We start from the raw sequence: 21780 nt of genomic DNA, 5'->3' as shown, positions 1-21780 counted from the left end.
TGCCTCTGAGATGCAGTGGAGTAGAAGTAAAAGAATAGACAATTGGAAATACTCACACCACTGCAAACGGACCCGTAAAGGTTGCATTTGTACACTCTCTGCGTTAAAATAATATTAAGCATTTCACTGTGCAAAGACTCACATTTTAATTATTTAAAAATAAGTACTGGATATGTTATTGTTTTGCAAACTACTGAAGGTTTTCAGCTATTTAAAATGTTTTTATCCTCTGTCTATATCCTATCAGGTCAAGCAGGCCCCAAAAGCAAATAAAGCCGTCAACAAACAAGCTTGTTTGCAAAGCATGATGATGTTGTTACGAACAGCATGAGTTTACATGTGTCATACAGAGAAGTTTGTTTGAAGGCCAGGACCGTGAATCATACTTTTGGAACAAAACATCCTCTTTTTGGCATGAGGTGCTTACTTAACGAGACCAGACTCGACGGATACTACTGTGTTTATGGTTTTTCAAGTGGCCTGTGGCTAAGCTTAGTTGCGTACTCCTTGGGTTCAAGGCCTTCGATAATCTGAAGGCCCGATCTGTGGAGCGAGCTACTCCCCCCCCTCCCCCCAAACACCCCCATGTTTTTGAATCCCATCTGAGAGCTCATTTGTACTCTTTGGCTTTTGACCCAGATTGAGAGTTATGTTTTTGAGAGTTTGTGTGTCTCTAAACTGTGTGTTTTTGGTGTCTTTTTATTCATTTATTTATTTTACTTTCTATGTGTTCTACCCTAAAATCTATTGTTTTCATTTGTTTTTTATTTTATTCGATTTTTGAGTGTACAACTCGTTGGTTCAACGCTGCCGTTTGTGCTCTATAAATAGGAGTGGATTGGATTGAAATCATTACTATGCAAATAAAAAAAGAAGCAGTCTTGCCTAAAATGTGGTCACGTTAAAATGCTGCAGCAAAGGGAAACTATCAGTAATTAGCTTGGCGTACGACATATAAAGGTGCTGAATAGAATAAAGGTGCTGAATAGAAACACTGTTTAATCCTCTCTTACTGATGAGATTAAACATCTGACTGATTATATCTTCACCAAGAAAATTATACACCTATCATTTTTTCCACACTTTCTGACAGCATAACTTCTATTGCAGAGCTGCAATGAGAGGAGTTAGTTGTAGAGAGAAACCTCGTATCTCCATATTTAGTGTTTTTCGTAAATGACTGACCTACTCTGTCGTACTACAGTGTCACATAATCATGAGGGTGTAAAGTAGTACAGTATGTTACACTGTCACAATCAAAGTTGCTTGTGGACTCCAGTAAGAGTAGCTGCTACTATGCTGTGCTTTTCAGTGCCGTGACCCCCCAAAATAATCATATTTGAACTGGGGACCACCGACGCTGACAAGCACTAGAAATTGTAGACATTGTGAAAATAGCCGAACTACAAGTTCACAACTCGCACTGGCGTTGTGAGTTTGTACAATGTTTGCCTCTTTCTTACATAATATTTGACAATTTGGCCAATTTGGTATTAAAAAGGTCAAGTCATTAAATTGTAACTTTAGAAATGTGCAGATACCCTCTCCTTATACTGTATGTTGGTTTGTTTACTGTTGAGTGAGTAAACAATGTTACACATTAAGCTAATCATCTGGGGACCCCCCCCCCCCCCCCAAAAATCATTTGTGGACCCCCCTGGGGATCCCGAAGCCCCAGTTGACCAATGAAGAAAAAGCAGACAAACTCACCGAATTGACGATGCCTTTGAGTGCATGGAAGCCATCTTTGACGGGGAACACTTGGTTCTGGGTGTCTGCGATCTCACCCAGCTGTTTTCATAAGGGAGGAAATCACCACGTCAGTGAAAAATCGGTTTGTCAATCCCTTCTTATCATTCATTTCCCTGGTCCTTCAAACTGGCTACTCTGTGTCCATTCCAAAGATTAATCATTATACATTTTTATGAATTTAGAAGTGGTAACACTAGTCTGGAACAAGGTTATTATAGTTAAACCACTTAAACCCCACTATCCGTGTTGTGGGGAAAGCTTTTGTAGAAAACAGCAGATCGACAAGCTCACATATTTATTCAGCGGCTATTCTCAGCGATAGCTTTCCCCACAATAACAGAAAAGACACTAGTATAGAGCCCTGAGGGGCTCCGGACAACCTTATGGGGTTTAAGTGGTTAAAAGAGGATGAAACTCTAGGCTGATTTTATAGTTTGTTTTCCTGGGTTCAAGTTAAAAACTATAGCAGGGTAAAAAAAAAAAACGTGGCAGTCTGCATAACACTGACATTAGAGTACACTATGATGTAAGCAACACAGCTGCAGCTAATCAATAATGGGTGTGTCAGTGTGCAGGCATTGACCGGTGACACGCCCATGGCTCTGGGTACACCTAACTCCAACAGACCATTAGCTGCAGCTGTGTTGATTTCTAGCCTATAAAAATAGAATAAAGTAGAGTCCATAAGCAACAGAAAAGGCTTGCACACAAGGTTGAGGCAAAAATATAATGTTTTAATTGCAAAAGTGCAAAATGTTACATGGTGAAAAAAGTGACAAAGAGAGTGGACGTTTCGGTCCTCAGACCATCAGCAACACTGGATGCAGGGTGCCCATGTTGGCCATAAGTAGGCCAGTAGGCCTATGGTAATTGAGCTGATAGAAGGCACCGAGTGCCATCAATCAGCCACTGCCAATTACCACTGTTGAGGCCCAAGGTCCCGCAAGGAAATGAATACCACATAGACATACATAAACAACACAGCAAACAAACAACGGAATCAATCCAATATTATCACTACTAAAGAGGCCTACTACTGTAGTTTTTAACCTGAAATGGAAAATAAACTATAAAATCAGCCCCGGAGGTTCATGCCAATAGATATGTCATAGACGGCTGATGTCACAGGATGGCCGCATTAAATCCACATTATTATTTCTCGTTTTTACTTACTGTGTTGTTCTATTTCACTGTACATACAACAAGTGAAACGATGTAAATGGCTTAAACCACTCAATCCGGGAAAGCGTCTCTGTCATTTTACATTTCTTTGGCTATTCAAAAATAGCAGATATACAAGCTCATAGAGTGCCGCGCTATGAGCTTGCAGATCTGCATTTATCTGCATTTTTATTGCATTTGTAGAATATTTTGTTCCAGGGACATCCAGAAGCAAAGATTTGAATGTTCACTTTAGAAAATATATAGAATTTCAATGATTTGCACATTATGTTCACGATTTTTCAAAAATAACAGATCTACAAGCTCATAGCGCGGCACTCGGTGCCGCGCTATGAGTTTGTAGATCTGCTATTTATGGCCAAAGAAATCTAAAATGACAAGGGACGCTTTCCCGGATTGAATGGATTAAACATGCGATCAGGATAACGCCGCGGGCATCTTCTTACCTGCTGTTCATCAAAGTCCTTGATTCCCACGCAGTAAACCCGGGCGCCGTACTGCCTCGCTTCGTTGGCCTGCAATTCATTTCAGGGTGTAAGCAGCTTAACATACAGGAAATCCAACATAAAACAGAACTAATATAATGTACACCACTCCTGTCAGCTTTATGCAGAGTTCAGTCTCAAACAACATAAGACTTTATCCTCTGTGTTAATTTAGACATTTATTTTAGACATTTAGACACCTCTTATCTCCATACTCTAGCTGTTTGTGGGGTTTTGTTCCCGTAAATTAACGACTCCAACCTCACCCGCAAGCACTCACCTCTTCAGACTCCACCTCACCCCCCTAGCACTCACCTCTTCAGACTCCACCTCACCCCCTAGCACTCACCTCTTCAGACTCCACCTCACCCCCTAGCACTCACATCTTCAGACTCCACCTCACCCCCTAGCACTCACCTCTTCAGACTCCACCTCACCCCCTAGCACTCACCTATTCAGACTCCACCTCACCCCCCTAGCACTCACCTATTCAGACTCCACCTCACCCCCCTAGCACTCACCTCTTCAGACTCCACCTCACCCCCTAGCACTCACCTATTCAGACTCCACCTCACCCCCCTAGCACTCACCTATTCAGACTCCACCTCACCCCCCTAGCACTCACCTCTTCAGACTCCACCTCACCCCCTAGCACTCACCTATTCAGACTCCACCTCACCCCCCTAGCACTCACCTCTTCAGACTCCACCTCACCCCCTAGCACTCACCTCTTCAGACTCCACCTCACCCCCCTAGCACTCACCTCTTCAGACTCCACCTCACCCCCTAGCACTCACCTCTTCAGACTCCACCTCACCCCCTAGCACTCACCTCTTCAGACTCCACCTCACCCCCTAGCACTCACATCTTCAGACTCCACCTCACCCCCTAGCACTCACCTCTTCAGACTCCACCTCACCCCCTAGCACTCACCTATTCAGACTCCACCTCACCCCCCTAGCACTCACCTATTCAGACTCCACCTCACCCCCCTAGCACTCACCTCTTCAGACTCCACCTCACCCCCCTAGCACTCACCTCTTCAGACTCCACCTCACCCCCTAGCACTTACCTATACAGACTCCACCTCACCCCCCTAGCACTCACCTCTTCAGACTCCACCTCACCCCCTAGCACTCACCTCTTCAGACTCCACCTCACCCCCTAGCACTTCTCTCTCCCTGAACCTCTTCTTTCGATTGATGCTCGTCTACTATAATAGCAGATAATCTTGGCCATTTGTTGTCAATTGAGTGCATTAATTATGCATTGCTATAGGCAGATCATAACGCATTCATCATTGAATTAACAAGTCATTGTAAAATGCTTTATAATATGTTACAATTATTGTTATGTTAATCATTAAAAAGTATGAATGAGTGCTTATAACTATAATTATACAGTGTTACAAGCAGATTATAATGCATTAGAAGTAATACATTATAAACATGGGCTTCATAGAAAGTGTTCCAGATGATTTGATTAATCAAAATAAATTAAAAAAAGAATAATAGTTAAGATAATAATCCATAGTTTTAGGCCTAAAAGTCAGCATTACTAGTTCAACAAACCTGTTGAAAGTTATACTTGCCCTGATGAAGACCAGTTCTAGTCGAAACACGTTGGTTTTTAACATTGTGTAGACATGATTATAGTACTTTGATTTTACCGTTATTTTTTGAGTGCTCGGATGTTTCCTCTTTTTCAAGTTTTGGTTCCCGTTGAGAAGCACCCATCTACGTTTTTAACTCAACTTCTATCTCCATTGAGCACCTGGTTGACAGTGGCGGAGCGTCCGGGGAGGCCAGTCGCCCGTGCCGTCAGATAATAAATCGGTAAAATCAGGCAAAAATAAGAATTAAACAACATAACCCTAACCTAACCCTACCCTAACCCTAAAACCGAAATAACGTGAAAAAAAGGGCCCCAAAAAGTGTCCGAATCCGCCCAAAACCCGCAAAATGCGCAGGGGGGGCCTGATCGCTGTGCCTCCCGGCCCGGCTTTGAGTTGTTCCGCCACTGCTGGTTGATCTCTCTCTTTCAAACCCTGTTGAAAGTGTGTTGTGCCGTGTGTTTCACCTCACCTCCTTCACGGTCATGTCATGAATGTACACGTCCAGCTTCCCGTCGGTCAGCGCCAGGATGATGCTGGACGACTTCTGCGTCTGCGCACGGATCTGAGCCGAAGCCTGCAATGGGGTTCAGGACACAGGACAGCAGAACAACACATACACTGTCACAACTCTTTCAATGTAGAGCAGTGGTTCTCAATCAGTGGTCCTTGAGGGGGTTCCAGGTGGTCCCCAGCTAAGTGATGGAGAGTTGGTAACCAAATTGACCCTTATAGATCTTTAACTCTTGAGAGTGTCCAAATGGACCCGCAATCTCTCAAGAGTTAAATTATTGTTAAACATCTGCATTACTTAATTAAACAATTGTTATTTTGATCAACATTTTCCTGTTATCTCTCCTATGGTACCAACATCAATACAGCATGGATGGAATTGTGGACAATTTTTTTTCCAATAATAATAATAAATCCAATAAATAATGGACCTTGATATGAAAAGGTTTGAAAACCACTGATGTAGAGCACGATCAATAAGTTAATATTCGGTCATCATTTGACTTATCATCAATCATGCAGCCGGTATGTCCAGATTTTTTACTTTACTTTACTTTACTTTACTTTACTTTACTTTACTCGGCGTCCCTATTCTAGATATGACATTATAGGTGAACATTTTCAAATATGTTCGGCAATTTCAAGAAATATCAAATCTACTAGCTCAGAGCTTGTAGACTGTTGTGAGCATAGCCTGTTTGTAAGCTTGTAGATTGGTTATTTTTGGCACGTGGCACTGGCATGCAACTAAGCACGAATGAAACGAAAAGAGTAATAACAGGTTAATATCACTGTACCTCTTTAATGCCCTCATGCATGTATGTTTCACCTGCTGGTCGCACGTCATGAAGACGCCTCAGTCCTTCCTCTATCTCCTGTCTGAAAATGGACACACACTTTAAAACGGCAATCAATAAAAAAAAATTATGAATAAAATGTAATTTTGTCCTATCTGTATGGTAGAGTATGTTTTAAAGGGACTACACCATGAATTTGAACTTTTCCTTCTTTTTTGTGTGTTTTTGGTCTCCCCTACCTCTCTTCTATTCCAAAAAACACCCCAGTTTGAACACTCAGGCTTTCACAGCATATCTGGGGTTTAGGGGTGTGCCGATATATCGTCCCGCGATATATCGCGATACGTTTTCGTGACGATATGTATCGTTTTGAGAAAAAAAAAATATTGTTTTTTTTTTTTTTTTTTTTTTACAATAATAATAATCAGGCATGCAAACTAGCCTGGTAAACCCTCCCTCCGGAAATCTCAATTCCATTTCATTTCAGGAGTGAGTCTGGCCTGATCCGCCTGTCTGCAATATTGGCTGTGCTGGAGTTGGGCGGGAGTAATACCGTTGACTGACAACCCCTTCAGCCAATGATAATTTTTCCCCTTCAGCCAATCAGCAGTTCACCAGTCTTAATGTGACGCGACGGGACTTTTGAGACAGCCATACCCAAAATGGGTTGCCTTTTTCGGGTACAATGGTGTCACTGCCCGCCCCTACCGGTTCTCTAATTTTTTTTTTTTAAATAGGCTTTGTCATGATTAATTGACCACATATATGAAGTTAAACAACTAAATTCTATCCAAACGATATCTTATAAGTAAATTCCGTGCCTCAAAATAGAAGTTAGAGAGCTTTTTGAAGTCAAAAAATAGCGGAGAATTGGCCGCACAAGAAAAAGATGGCTGCCGTTCGTGTTTTGGGCTCACTCGAACTCGCCACCTGATTGGCCAACGTAAGCTGTCAATCACAGAACAATGAGCGACGACGCTGATAGGCGCGGCCGTTTGGCATACACAGCCAATATTGCAGAGAGGCGGTTCATGCCAGACTCACTCCAGGAATCAAATAGAATTGAGATTTCCGGAGGGAGGGTTTACCAGGCTACATGCAAACAGCCCGAGGTGAAAAGGGTGACAACATGTTTTTTTTTTCGGGTCAGGTATCACACTATTGCCCTATTTTGATTCAAAACGGCTATTGTAGCTGAAAAGCTACAAGTTCGCATATCTGAATAATGCAAAAACAGAATTATTTGTTTGCATTTGCTTTTTTTCTCCCCCATATATTTTTCATAATAAAAAAAGTGCGTATCGTATCGTATCGAAATCGTATCGAAGTTGTGAGCCAAATATCGTATCGTATCGTTTGGTGAAATTAGTGTATCGGCACACCCCTACTGGGGTTTTCTGTAAATTGGTCTCAAAACAGACCAAACTGATTTTCACCCGAACGTGACGTCACGTTCGGTACAATCCCTCCAGTTTTTTCAGTTCCAACTACTTTTTTTTTTGTTAATCTTTTTTTTTTTTTTTTTTTTTTTTACACAGAACCAGGAGATGCATGCAACATGCATACAAACTGGCTCAATAGCGCTTGATTTAGGCTCAAACCTTTTGAAAAACGTTTGAGGGACATAAACAATATATTATTTATTTATTTTTTATTCATGGTGTAGATCCTTTAACAATATAACTTATACAATCAGGGTGGTTGTATTTTGCCTCCATGCTCTTCTATTGAGACATTTAGATCGTGTCAAAGGTCATGTCATGTCTCACCTAGACACAGGATCTGACACTAAGTTTGACTTTCAGGTCAACATTCAATTTATCCCCTGAGCAAGCAGGTCAGCTCTATTAGCTCAATGGTAAAAATGTCAACACGCGCAGGAAACCGGGTTCAAAGTCCATCAAATGTAAGAAAATATTTGAGTAATAATGACTGTTCATGGCTTGATTTAATTTGTTGCACGATACTACACGCAACAAATGATATTCAGCCGAGGCATTTATTTAATTTATTATTTATCTATTCCTATCCCACGGTTACCCTTATTCCACTCTCTTACTTTATCAAACCTTATTAAACTCATGTTAACTGATGTACTGCTTTGTATCTTATGTATGAGTGAACACACACATGCAATTATATGGGCAAGTTAAAGGCATACTAGGTAACGTTTTCAACAAAACTAAAGTTAAATTGTATATCTTTTGTGAGTGGCAAAAGTTTCACAACACCCACTCCGTGAATTTCACCCCCGGAAGCCTTTTATTTATATATTTTCTATTGAACGTGGACTGGGGGGACTTTCCCGGGAAAATGACGTTCCTGGCCAACGTCATGACGTCGTGGCCGACGTCCTGGCCGACGTGAACTACCGCAACGGTTTCCTGTTTGGCCAGGAACTAGCGTGCTAATAACAAAAAGGAACCTCACGCTGATTTTAAGAGAATGTAGGATTGGAAGATCGAAAAAGAACAGAAAAAGAAAGCACAGCTCATGGTAACTAATGCTCCACTGGCTAAGAGAAACGATCCGTAGATAGTATAAAACAATTAAAAGATCGCTTTTTGAAACGCTTCCGGTGAAAACGAATGGAATTCTGGGTAATCGAGGACTAAGGACATTGTATGCAGTGACGGTAGTGACCAGCAGAGGTTGCTAAAAATCGTTATTTGTGATTCTGCATTGTACAACTTTAACTAATAATGATGACTCAACCAGGCAATCCGGTACACTTCGCCCTTCTTGAGATTCTAACTCCCCTTTCTGTGGAATTTCTTCACCGCCGACTTCCCAGTAACTGATAATATTGACACGTTCATTTAGTGCACTGTTCCGTGGAAAAAAAACTTTTTGTGTGTGTGTCGTCTCGTACTCGTCTCCGGTGAGAGGCAGGAGGACTTCTGCTTGAGCCGAGAACACGATGAAGGACACCCTCATGCTGGGGCTGCAGAGGCACAGGGAGGAAAACAATAATAATCCAGCGTGTTAATAGGCCTGTCACGATTATGAACTTTCACTTTACTCAAATAATTGAGGGCGATTAACGATTTAATTGCGTTTCCATCGTTGAACATTGAAATATTATGAATACAAATTACTTTTCTGTTTGGCTTTTAGGCTTCGTAATATAAAAAGGTGCACAAATAACTTACTAACTTTAATAATTTTATATTTAAAAAATCCAAAACATGAATAGTGGAAATAGCAGATCTACAAGCTCAAAATGCGTCACTAGCGCTTGTAGATCTGCTATTTTCACAATTTGTTTTAAAGTTTGAAAATATGTGAAATTTTTTCAACATTGAAATGATTATGATGGTTATGCCAATTATGCAAAATAGAATTGCGATTATCTTAAATAAGTGCGATTAGGCGACCATCATGTAATAATTGTAGTGCACACACACACACACACACACACACACACACACACACACACACACACACACACACACACACACACACACACACACACACACACACACACACACACACACACACACACACACACACACACACACTTGTTGATCTGCTTTTCACTGTATATAAAGGCTGCTGGTGGGAACGGTTCTGTACACGTCTCCTTTCTTTGGTGTTTCACCCAGGTGGGAGTACTAAACCCAACCAAAATTTTAACCCTAACGTTAACCTCAGTAAAATTATCTGTGAACAGAGGAAGTGATTCATTAATAACACGCAACAGGAAGAAGCAGGTTGTTGTCAGGACGATGATGAGTCACAGATATACACACACACACACACACACACACACACACACACACACGCACACGAGCACACACACACACATTTCACACAAATAATAGTACTTTGTACCTGTGACTTTTTCGAGGCGTGAACAGACATCCGGACATGTGTCACTCCCTACGTACGTGCAGGGCTCTTTTTTAGGGTCACAAGCTGAAAATAGCCGATCTACAAGCTCACAATGCGACACATTGTCAGCTTGTAGATCGGCTACTTTCAGCGTGGGACTCCGGCGGCGCGCCACAAAGTATGTGAATCAGGCTTGGCTGTTTATTCTGTGGTCGCAGTCATTTCTCAACCCGTGTGTCAGAGCACAGATTCCCTGCCTTGCAAACTTGGGAGCCGCATTTTGCAAACACAGCTGTTTACAGGAGTAAATAGCCGACCTCAAATGATCAACGTATATATCACAAACACGCTAGGAAGCAGAGAATCTGCAAGAAATCCTTATTAGCAAAATGTCATCTCAGCCACAATGTCAACTCCGCAGCCCAGCCAAACCAGGGTTATCACTAAAACTAAAATAAAAACGAAGGCTTTTTTTTTTTTAACTAAAACTAAATAAAAACTAAAATGAACAATGCAAAACTACCTAAAAAAAGAACTAACTAAACCAAAATAGACTTGCATTTAAAATCATCTTCGGTTATAGTTTTTCCAGCATGGCTGTCATGCATTGTTTCATCTTTCAGTTTCTATATAAATCAAGGCTTTCCTATTAATTAACTAAGACCAAAAAAAATACAATAAAAACTAGTCAAATCCTAAAACTACTCATGCACTCGAAACACTAACTAAACTGAAACCAAACACCGAACTGAAAAATGAAATACTAATTAAAACAAATGAATATTGCAATACTATACTAACTCTGCAGTTTTTGTTTTGAAAAAAAAAAATATATATCTTTTTAAGCATTTTCTTAACACTAATCTATTCTTCTGGCTGTCCCTGGCACAAATATTTTCAGACCGGTGTCCGCGGCCAAATATATTTCAATTTAGGGATCCTTGACACGAAAAAGTTTGAGAACCTCAACGGTTCATTCTAAGTTCAACATATTGCGGTTGAGAATATTGCGTCACCGAACCCTCTGTGAACAACGAACGTGTGCGAAGCGAACGACTCAAAAAAGTTTCCCACGAAGCCAACGCTTCTTCTGTGTGTCAACGGAGAGGAGTGGGAGGAGTGTGTCGGGAGTCTTTTTGAGCATAAGGAGAGGTGCTGATTCTCTGGTCACCCACATGACACATGGCCCTAGTCACCAGCATCCTCCTCCCCCTCAGTCACAGCACCATCTTTAAGCCACACGGACACACTTGGCGTGGGATCACAGCAATCCGTCACATATCGCACGCTTCCTTCCTGCGAGTTAACCACTTGAAACCATGGGGTCTTCAACAGGGGGTCCGGGGACCTCTAGGGGGTCCTCAGAGTGGGGGGCCGCCAAATATTTGTGTAATAGGATAAAAAATTGTTTACATGAACTACCTCTTGAACCCTAGCATCCCTATTCTGAGGAGAACTTAGCAAAATAGCCAAAAAATAAAGGTAGAGGGGAAAAAAAGAGCAGACCAAGTACAAAGTTTACTAAGTATTGAGGGTTTAAGTGGTTAAATGTCTGAAAATGCACAGGAGCATTAATTTTATTAAACATGAATGTACACAACACTGATGATAGTGCTGTCAAACAAGTCTCTCCTGTCCAAAGGGCAGATTCCCTCTTGATTTGAATCATCAGGGAAAACGCCAATTGACAACGTGTTGCATTGTGAGCTTGTACATTGGCTACAGTCGGCCAAAGAGATTTTCTATTGAGGGAAAAAAGGAGGGGAACTAGTACAGATCCCTGGGGGGACCCCCAGGTCAACGAAGAATGCTGGGTTTGAGCGGTTAATTAGGGCTTCAGACGTAAAGACTTTAATGAATTCTGTGTTGTGATATTATTGAATTAAGATGGCGACGGAGCCAGGGACAGCACAGCACCAGGAGGTGGTACGTGTGGTAGAGATAGTGGTCTGGTTTCCGCGCCACATGGCGGAACAGAAGTGTTCCTTTTGTTAGGCTTTTGTATAGCCCATTGAAACCGGGAAAGCGTCCGAGTCATTTTAGTCGTTGGCTATTCAAAAATAGCAGATGTACAGTACATACAAACTGGCAGCGTCTGCTATTTTTGACATTTTTTGGAAGAATTTTTTTGAAAAAGTGTTTGTGAAAAAATGTTTAAATAAATTTGAATGTATTAGCACAAATCTTCTCTTCTGGGTATCCCTGGCACAAAAATAATTCAGATGGGGGGTTAATTTGTATGTAATATGTATCAATTTGGGGGTCCTTGGCACGAAAAAGTTTGAGAATCACTGATTTAGAAGGCATTTGTAGAATTGGCCTCAGGTCTTAATGGGTTAGCAGACGGTCCTCGTCGCCTTACGAGCGCTCTCTCTCTCTCTCTCTCTCGTCTTAACGTAGCGTTTGCCTGCTTGTGAGCCGCTAGCGCGGCGGTGGATCTGGACTACCCCCCCCCCCCTCCCGCCGGTTGCAAATGGCCATTCTCACAGCCCAGAAGACGGCTCCTCTCTGCCACCCACTCCCACCTGTCGCCTTTTGCTATTTTCTTCAACCAACCACTCCGTTCTGGCTGGGTCTCTGTACCGTCTGTACCCAACTGGCACGCACCGTTTGACTCAAACGTTACGCAAGACCGACGCACCGACGTGGTTGACTTAATCTTACTTTAAATTATTATTATTATTATTATTGTTAGGGCCGGTGTACTGCACCAGTGCGAATATCTGTTGAAATGCAAGGAATTATTATTCTATGCACACATACCGTAAATATTGAGTATTGAGGACGTAAACGTACTGAAAAACTTGCAAGTGGCAACTCGCAAGTGGCAAAAAATCATGTATTTTATGGGTCATGCAAGTCTAATGTAAAACCCCTTTATGGTGTCCAAATGCAGCAGACAGTAACTCACCTGACAAATCGCTCGGTGAGATTCTTCACAAAGGAGTAAATCTCGCCCCAGTCTTTTGCAACGCTTCCAGACCTGCAACACAGGAAATATGTTCAGTGACAGTGTCAGTGCAAGAACAGATACTGTAGTGACGAAAACATGTGCAGCGGGTCACAACTTATTGGCAATAGTTCTCAAAGTGGGGTCCGGGGACCCCCAGGGGTCCTTGAAGGGGTTCCAGGGGGTCCCCCAGCTAAATCAGTTCTAGCGTCACAATCGGTTTAACCACTTTAACCCTATTTTATACTTTGGCTATTCAAGAATAGCCGATCTACAAGCTCACGACGCATTGATGCGCCGTGAGCTTGTAGATCGGCTATTTTTGAAACATTTTGTAAAATCTTGACAAATTGGGGTCCCAGGCACATAATCTTCTCAGATGGGGGTCTGCAGCCAAATACATATCAATTTAGGGGTCCTTGACATGAAAATGTATGAGAATCACAGATTCATGGTGTGAGGTCTTCCTTCCGCAATGTGCCGTTCATTGAAGTTGAACTGTATTCCTTGCATAACAGTAGACTTTGCAAATTGTCGCTGTTGCGCAGAAACCTTGTATCTCAATATTTCATATTGTTATGTTTTTTTTTCCCTTCATAAATCTATGCCCTATTTTATACTTCAAGGAAGTAAATTCCTTGTATGAGAGGGGGTGTCATAGCAGAAAATATCTACAAGCCCACAATGTGTTGCAATGCAAGGTGTTTTTATTTAATTCATTTTTGTATTGAATATTTTATTCCGTCCGAAACGGGGAACTTGTTTCTATTGTGGTCCTATGTATTCAATTCGTTAGCATAGCATAAAAAATACATTACAACACAATACATGTCATGTGTGTGTGGACTTTATAAACATTTAACCAATGAAAAGTAAAGTAAGAGCTTGGAACGCAGGTTATTTTCTTTCCATTTCCTGAAAAAGTAACAGTTTTGGACATACAAGTTTTCCGCCTGACAGAGACGAAATACAACTCACACTGTAGCACCATCTGAGGGTTTTTTCTGTTGTTGTTATTGTGCTAGTTTGTTAACCAGCAACGTTAGCACTCATGCCGTTTGCAAACCGCAGACCGCAACAAAGACATTAGAGAGATGATATATAACAACAAGGGTCTTGTTGAAGTGGAAATCCCACGGCCAGTCGGCCACACATTAAAACTAATTAGAGGGCGATGTTACGATTTTGTAATCATGAAAACTAACGGATACATAAATTTCTGGGAACAATCAAGGGCACGGCAATGTTACAGGGGGGAAAACGACATTGTAGCCCTTGGTCCCGATAACTCCTTAAGGCCCGGGAAAGAATCTGTGTCATTTTTAGATTTATTTGGTTATTCATTCTGACTTGTAGATCTGCTATTTGTTTTCAAAAGCGAGATGTTTTACCTAAACTCTTTGCTTCTAGGGGATTCTACAAATCCTAACAGTTTTTGGAAAAAACGTATGTTGCTATAATATCAGTGGTACTGGTTCCCAAACTTTTTCATGTCAAGGACCACCCAAAATGATATGTATTTGGCCGTGGACCCTCTTCTCAAAATGTTTTGTTCCAGGGACCCCCAGAAGTTTTAACAGAGTAAAAAAAAAAAAAACGTATTCAAAGATTTGTACAAATGTTCACGATTTTTCAAAAAATAACAGATCTACAAGCTCGTAGCTATGAGCTTGTATATCTGCTATTTTTGAATATGACACAGATGCGTTCCCGGTCTTAAAGGGATAAGTCAACTTGACCGGTGTGAACACAAGAGAGTAAAATGTGCCCTTGATGAAACGGGCAAAGGGGTAATTAAACCAATAATTACAATTCAATGTATGTGGAGCACATAAAACAGCAGAGTTTGACCATTAGGAAGCTCATCTTTCATACGGTGTCTCTCTCCTCCCCTGCGCACGGACGACAAGGACAAAAGAGTGGATGAGGAGAGATGGGGAGGCGAGGAGAAGAAAAGTTCCACTGTACCAAGGTTAATATACTGTATTTAAAGCAGCAGTATGGAACTTTCCTCCTCTACCCCAGATTTGAACCCGGTTTCCTCCTGCGCAGGAGCTGAATAGTTTTTTTTACCATTGAGCTAATAGAGCCTGCCTGCTTGCTCAGGGGATAAATTGAATCTTGACCATCATGTCAAAATTTGTGTCAGATCCTGTGTCTAGGTGAGACATGACCTTTGACACGATCTAAATGTCTCAATAGAAGAGCAGGGAGACTAAATACAACCACCCTGATTGTATACGTTATATTGAATTAACATACTCTACCATACAGATTGGACCAAATTACATTTTATTCATACAAAAAGTTAAAAAGTGCAACTTTAACTAAAACTAACGAAATAAAGAAAGCCTGAATAAAAAATAAAGAAAACACCAACAGCAGAAAACATCGCGTTTTCGGGCAGGATACTGTGATGCCACTGTGACTTTGTGTTATTTTTGCACGGATAACAGGTGTGCCTTGATATTCTGACTTGCCCTTTCATGCAAAGGTTTTTTTAAACTGGGGTCCCCCCCCCCTGTACATCTGAGTTATGGGGGTCCTCGGGCCTAATGTATACTAGCCATGGTTCACATGACGCTCATGGTGCCGAGTCCCCCTGGTCTAAAGTTGTGTTCGATTTTTTCACATTGCCATCTCTCACATAAACATAAACGTTCAGATTTCAAATATAAAGTGCTTACCACCGAGCCACGGATGTTACAAGGCGACGCGAACAGCGATACAGTAAGTACTCGTATCTCCCGTATTGTTCAATAAAAAGCATTTTAATCCCATCGCCGGCCATTTTCTTTTTTCTTTTTGTAATGTATCAGAGTGCAATACACCTCCCAACCATTAGTGTCGCATGGTTGGAAGCATCAGAGAAAATTTGGAGAAAATGGCCGGCGATCGGACTAAAATGCTTTTTATTGAACAATACGGGAGATACGGGTACTTATCGCGGTTCGCGTCGCCTTGTAACATCCGTGGCTCGGTGGTAAGCATTTTATATTTGAAATCTGAACGTTAATGTTTATGTGAGAGATGGCAATGTGAAAAAATCGAACACAACTTTAGACCAGGGGGACTCGGCACCATGACTGTCATGTTTGACAGTCATGTTTCAGGGCTAAATGTATACCAAACACTGGCCAAGTCTGGCCGAGTCATTTCGGCCGAAGAGGATAAGTTCTTAATGAATACTTCCTGTGACCCTTCCTGTGTGATCCTGAGATATGAACATGCTGCAGGTCCATGCTAACCCAAACAGAAACGTAGAATCACAACACTGTATAGTCGTCGCTGTCTGGCAGGAAACTCTTATCTCTGTGTTTTAACTTTTTGTGTTTTTTCGTAAATTAACGTCCTATTTGATCATACTAGAGCATCACACAAAAGTATCAAATGTATCAGAATGTTTCGATCTGCAAGCTCGAAACGTGGTGCGAGGTGGCGCGTTTTGAGCTTGTAGATCTGCTACTTTTGCCATTTTTTTATTTTAATCCTGAAAAGTAACAGTTTTGGACATATGAGGTTTCCACCCCGACAGAGACGATATAGGAGGGTGATTTTAGGCCTGAGCACCAAAATACCTGATCTACAAGTTCACAATTCAAATCAAGTCGGTTTCCACCCGACAGAGGCGATATGGAAGTGGGATTTGGACTCTTCTATAAAATCTAGAGGTGTTTTACTAGGTGTTTGTACGTATGAATATAAATATATGCATTGATTCCATTATTTATTTAATTGCTTTGTACTTAACTTTGGAAGTTTTGTGTTAAGATATTACCCTCAACTCAGCAGAAATGACTGGACAGAGTTATGCCTCCTATAGGGCTAGGAAATCTGTCAATATTAATGGAGCCAGCAGGGACATAATATAAATATTAGCAATATGGTTGTATGAGACTAGATACAGTCTGGGATTCTAGACTGAATCCCTGCTTCAGGTCACACACCCAGATCAATGGGGCAACAATGAGCTTTTAGCTTTTTTGTGTCATCCTTTTGACTTCCCTGTGTGCTTTATGTTCTGTACATCAATCAATCAATCAATCAATCAATCAACATTGTAATATTGTGATATGGTATAAGTGTTGTCTTTTCCTGGTTGCATTACAGTGAAGTGTAACATAACTTTTAGCTGTTCTATCAACAACACAATTAGCCTTTAGTCATTCACTGGGCATTAGTACATTTTTTTGTCAAAGCACAAATCAAATCACCACAATATCGTCACGATGTGGAGATATTTGGTCAAACAATATTGTTGCATTTTGATGTTGTCGTCATGATGGCCCATCCCCTCCCCTCCCTGCCTTCAGGGGAAACAGTATGTGTATGAGTGATGAAGCAGGGGTTTGAGTAGGCATGCTGTCAATGAGCAAGGCAGCATTTCCTTTGTTCCTTCAACCTACTCCACAATAACTCATGCACACATTAACACAAAGCATTGGGAATGGAGCTCATCTTCACAGTAAAGAATCCTCACTGTAAACGTATCCCTTCGTACAACTCTGAGAACGTGCAAGAAATGTAACCAGTGGTAGCCTATAAAGTAACTAAGTAGGCTACATTTACTCAAGTACTGTAATTTTGGAGGTATTTTTTACTTTACTAGAGTATTTCCAATTTTCGATACTTTTACTTCTACTCCACTACATTTGAGTGACAAATATTGTACTTTTTACACGTGACTACAATTATTTGAAAACTTTAGTTACTCGTTACTTTTGAATAATATTACGAAACATAAAGTGACCACCTCAGCCCTATACTTTGGCTATTTGAAAATAGCCGATCTACAAGCTCACAACCTGTTGCTGACTGTAGATCGGCTATTTTCAAAATATTGGTATACATGACGAACTTGTGAAATGGGATATTCTGCATAATGAGTAGGCTACTTTTACTTTTGCGACTTTAATTATATTTTGATGCCAATTGCCAATGCTTTTGTACTGCCAATACTTTTTGAACACCGGACTTTTAGTTGTAACAGAGTATTTCTGCATTGTGGTATTGATACCTTAAGTAAAACATGTCACTCAGTTCTTCCAAATGTAAACAATGGACCCTGATTTGGCAACATTTTGCACTCTCTCAGAGAGTTGACGTGTGTTTGATCATCGGCAACACTGTTGCCATTGCAGAGCGGTTCTAACACCAACATGTCTCCTATACGGCATAATCGAGACGGTTTTGTGTTTTTCTTACCGATCCAACACGAAGTACAGGTCATATGCTCCATAACACGTCTTCTGCTCAGCAGCCGCACAGGAGGAGGCGATCAGCACCCCGATCAGCAGGGTGACCAGGACCATGGTCACAAACTAGACTGACAACAACAATAGATCCAACTTCTTTTTTCTTTTCTTTTTATGCAATCTGGAGAAATGAGTATATAGCAACAACTTCTGGGTCTGTCAACTGTTTTACAGTCTATAATCCGTGCACGCTGTCATCCCGTCCAGGCTCGATCGCACCAAGAAGAAAGAAGCAACATGTCAAAAAGTTTGAGGCAGAGGTTGAACTTATTCTACCGTTGTTATCCTACTGTTGCAATAGAGGAAACCACTCCACTGACGTCACCGACGCATTTTCGCCATCGTTATTTTACTCACTGCGTCCCACTCATCCTCTATTAAACGATCTATGATCTATTTGTTGGATAAAGTATCCTGGGGAACTTCCCCTGTGTCCGACACTCACACACACACGCCACCGCCAGCTGCAGCGCATGCGCAATGTTGGTTGAACCCAGCTGTGGAACCGTTAGTTGTGGTGGGGTCACGGTCACAATACGTTCCCCCTCCCTCCCAATATGATGCATAATATGGGTGGGTCTAATGTGTGTGTGTGTGTGTGTGTGTGTGTGTGTGTGTGTGTGTGTGTGTGTGTGTGTGTGTGTGTGTGTGTGTGTATAATATATATAATATATATTGATATATTGATATAATATATCAATATATTATATTGATATATTGATATCTGCTGATGTGAATTGTATTGATGACTTTCAGACTTTCTTCAGTGAAGATTTTTTTTTATTAAGAAATAAATGAATAAAAAGGGAAAACACAAAAAGGCAGAAATTCAACATAAAATGCACATCTGTGACCTGAAATGTGTGGCCATATCTATGTTTGGATAACCCTGCTTTAGGTATACTCTATGTGTCTCACAGTGAGATGAGATCCGCTTAATGGCCTGCATGTGCCACAGACACACTCCATTCAATACGTGGCATAAAATTATTCCTAATCAAATAGTCTGTAAAAAACGAAAAGGAAATGGAAACGTCTTTTTGGTAGGACAGGAAGGAGACCACAGATGTTCAGCACACATGTGTAAAAAAAACAAAACTTGTCAAATAAGGACATCACAACACAGCAGTGTTGAATCTACACTGTAAAACCCCATGGGTTCATTTAATTCTGAGGGTGTACAAAATTTGGATAACACAAACAGTATTTTACTGTGTATTGTTGTACAATTGTTATTCTTATCAATGTAATAGAATAAGTAAGCAGGTCAGGGTGGCTTATTGTCTGTATCAGTCAGGAACGAGGGTGTCTATCCTCTTTTCAATGGAGATGGATCGCTGAGGTGGAGCGCAACGCCTACAGTACCATAAGCTACCAGTACATACAACAACACCTACCATCAGCTACCAGTACTTACAATAACACCTGCTCCCAGTACTTACAACAAGTCATTATGCTCCATCAGCTCTCAGTTACCGCACGACTTACAAAGTAAGCCATACTACTTGGCTGTGCCCGGGATTGAACCCACAACCTTGTGATCTACTGGTGAGCGGTGAGTGCTTTACTGAATCAGCTATGCAAAGAATAAAAATGGCTAAATGTTAAGTGAAGATGATCAAATGCAACCATATGTGATCAATAAATTGATTTATCTGAATTTGTGCACTAAATATAACAATTCGCCTGCAAATTATGCCAGAATATATCCGAGATGATAATAATGAAACTGATCTCACACAGTATAGTCTTGACTCAGGATGAGCAATGGGATTTCACAACATCCGTGTACTAGAACATCATTTCACATGGCCCCTCGAGCAACAATAATGCACCTTTCCTCACTTGGATTTTTTCCATGACAACAAAGGAATTCCATATAGCCTGCAGCAGTGGCTGGCTGCTTGCCTAAACAAAGTTTTGACACTTTAAATTCCAACTCTACAAGCCATGGATTTACCTCAAGAGATGTTATTTTCTAACACAGACATATTGTTAGACCCGTACTGGTCGGATGTTGAACGTTGATGAGGCCATAAAGCAGTGGTTCTTAATCTGTGGGTCGGAACCCCCAGGGGGTCCCCACATGATTTTTGGGGCGGTCCCCAGATGACAGTGAAGTGATGATTAAGGACTTTTAAGACCTTTTTAATACCTTAAAAAAAAAGAAGACCATTACTGCATTAAAAGTAATCAACAAGCTATACTATAAAAACTGGTCAAACATTGGCCAACATTGTCAGATAACAACAACAAGCTAAAGAGTCTGGGTCTAAACCCAAGCCTTTGGCATCTGGATTCTCGACTTCCTGACAGAACGACGTCAGGTGGTGCGGATGGGAGCAATGACTTCTGCCCCCCCCCTGACCCTCGGCACAGGAGCTCCTCAGGGATGCGTTATGAGCCCCCTTCTCTACTCCCTGTACACCTACGACTGCGTGGCTTTGTTCGGCTCCAACCAAGTAGTCAAGTTTGCAGATGACACCACAGTGACAGGCTTGATCACGAACAATGTTGAAACAGCTCAATGGTGCCAGGAGAACATCTGGCTCTCTCAACATTGACAAAACAAAAGAGCTAATCTTCGACTACGGGAGGTCTCCCAGAGATCACTCTCCCATCCAGATCGGGGGCGCTGCAGTGGAGAGGGTCAGAGAGTTCAAATAGCTGGGGGTGCACATCACTGAAGATCTCACCTGGGCAGTGCAGACAGAGCGAGTGGTGAAAACATGATAACGCCTCTGCTTTCTCAGAAAACTGAAGAAAGCTGGCATGGGTCCAAAAGTCCTGAGAGCTTTCTACAGAGGCACCACAGAGAGCATCCTGACTTGGCTGCTTCACTGCACCGACCTCAACCGCAAGGCAATGAAGAGGGTTTTGCGGACAGCCGAACGCATCAGCGGATGTGATCTCCCCCCAATCCAAGCCCTGTACAACGAATGCTGTGTCAGCAAAGCACGAAGAATCATCAAAGATCTAAACCATCCCAACCACAGACTGTTTGAGATGTTGCCGCATGAAAAACGGCTATGCAGTCTCAAAGCCAATAGACTGCAAAAAAGCGTGTATCAATCTTGTACATGAACGATCTGACAAGAACCAGAACGAACCAGGGCAAAGGGAATCCGTCCCCAATCCGTGAAGCTGTATATAGAGTGCAAGAAAAGGACGGATGTAACAATATAATAAAGTACAACCTTGAACCTTGAACCTTAGTTAGTTTGGCTATTTTCACAAGCATCTGTAGAACCAAGTCAAACTAAATGTAATTTGTCAACTCCTAATTCTGGGGGGGGGGGGGGGGCAGAGTGATTATTTTGTTATTTTGGGGGGGGTAAAGCGCGATAAAGCAGACTTCAGGTTTCTTTTTCTTTTATGGACTGCAATGCAGTTCAGTGTC

At 41.5% G+C, this 21780-nt stretch overlaps 1 protein-coding gene across 1 annotated transcript in view; it reads right to left on the bottom strand.

Moving 5' to 3' along the window:
- antxr2a (ANTXR cell adhesion molecule 2a) overlaps positions 1 to 18820 on the bottom strand; it is a 102938-nt gene extending 84118 nt beyond the window's left edge. Inside the window, exons 1-7 of the mRNA XM_080432988.1 lie at positions 18331 to 18820; positions 13087 to 13158; positions 9214 to 9285; positions 6342 to 6423; positions 5504 to 5608; positions 3381 to 3449; positions 1711 to 1791 (exon numbers count right to left, since the gene is read on the bottom strand). Of these exons, the coding sequence (XP_080289114.1) occupies positions 1711 to 1791; positions 3381 to 3449; positions 5504 to 5608; positions 6342 to 6423; positions 9214 to 9285; positions 13087 to 13158; positions 18331 to 18437 (588 nt within the window). The 5' untranslated portion in view covers positions 18438 to 18820. The remainder of the gene's footprint in view (positions 1 to 1710; positions 1792 to 3380; positions 3450 to 5503; positions 5609 to 6341; positions 6424 to 9213; positions 9286 to 13086; positions 13159 to 18330) is intronic.
- Between the last annotated feature and the right edge of the window lie 2960 nt (positions 18821 to 21780).

The sequence above is a fragment of the Gymnoscopelus braueri genome, assembly GCF_963280865.1.
Source record: "Gymnoscopelus braueri genome assembly, chromosome: 7".
In the NCBI taxonomy this organism is placed as follows: domain Eukaryota; kingdom Metazoa; phylum Chordata; class Actinopteri; order Myctophiformes; family Myctophidae; genus Gymnoscopelus; species Gymnoscopelus braueri.
The sequence above is the reverse complement of the archived record's forward strand: the minus strand, read 5'-3'. Positions and strand labels throughout refer to the sequence as shown.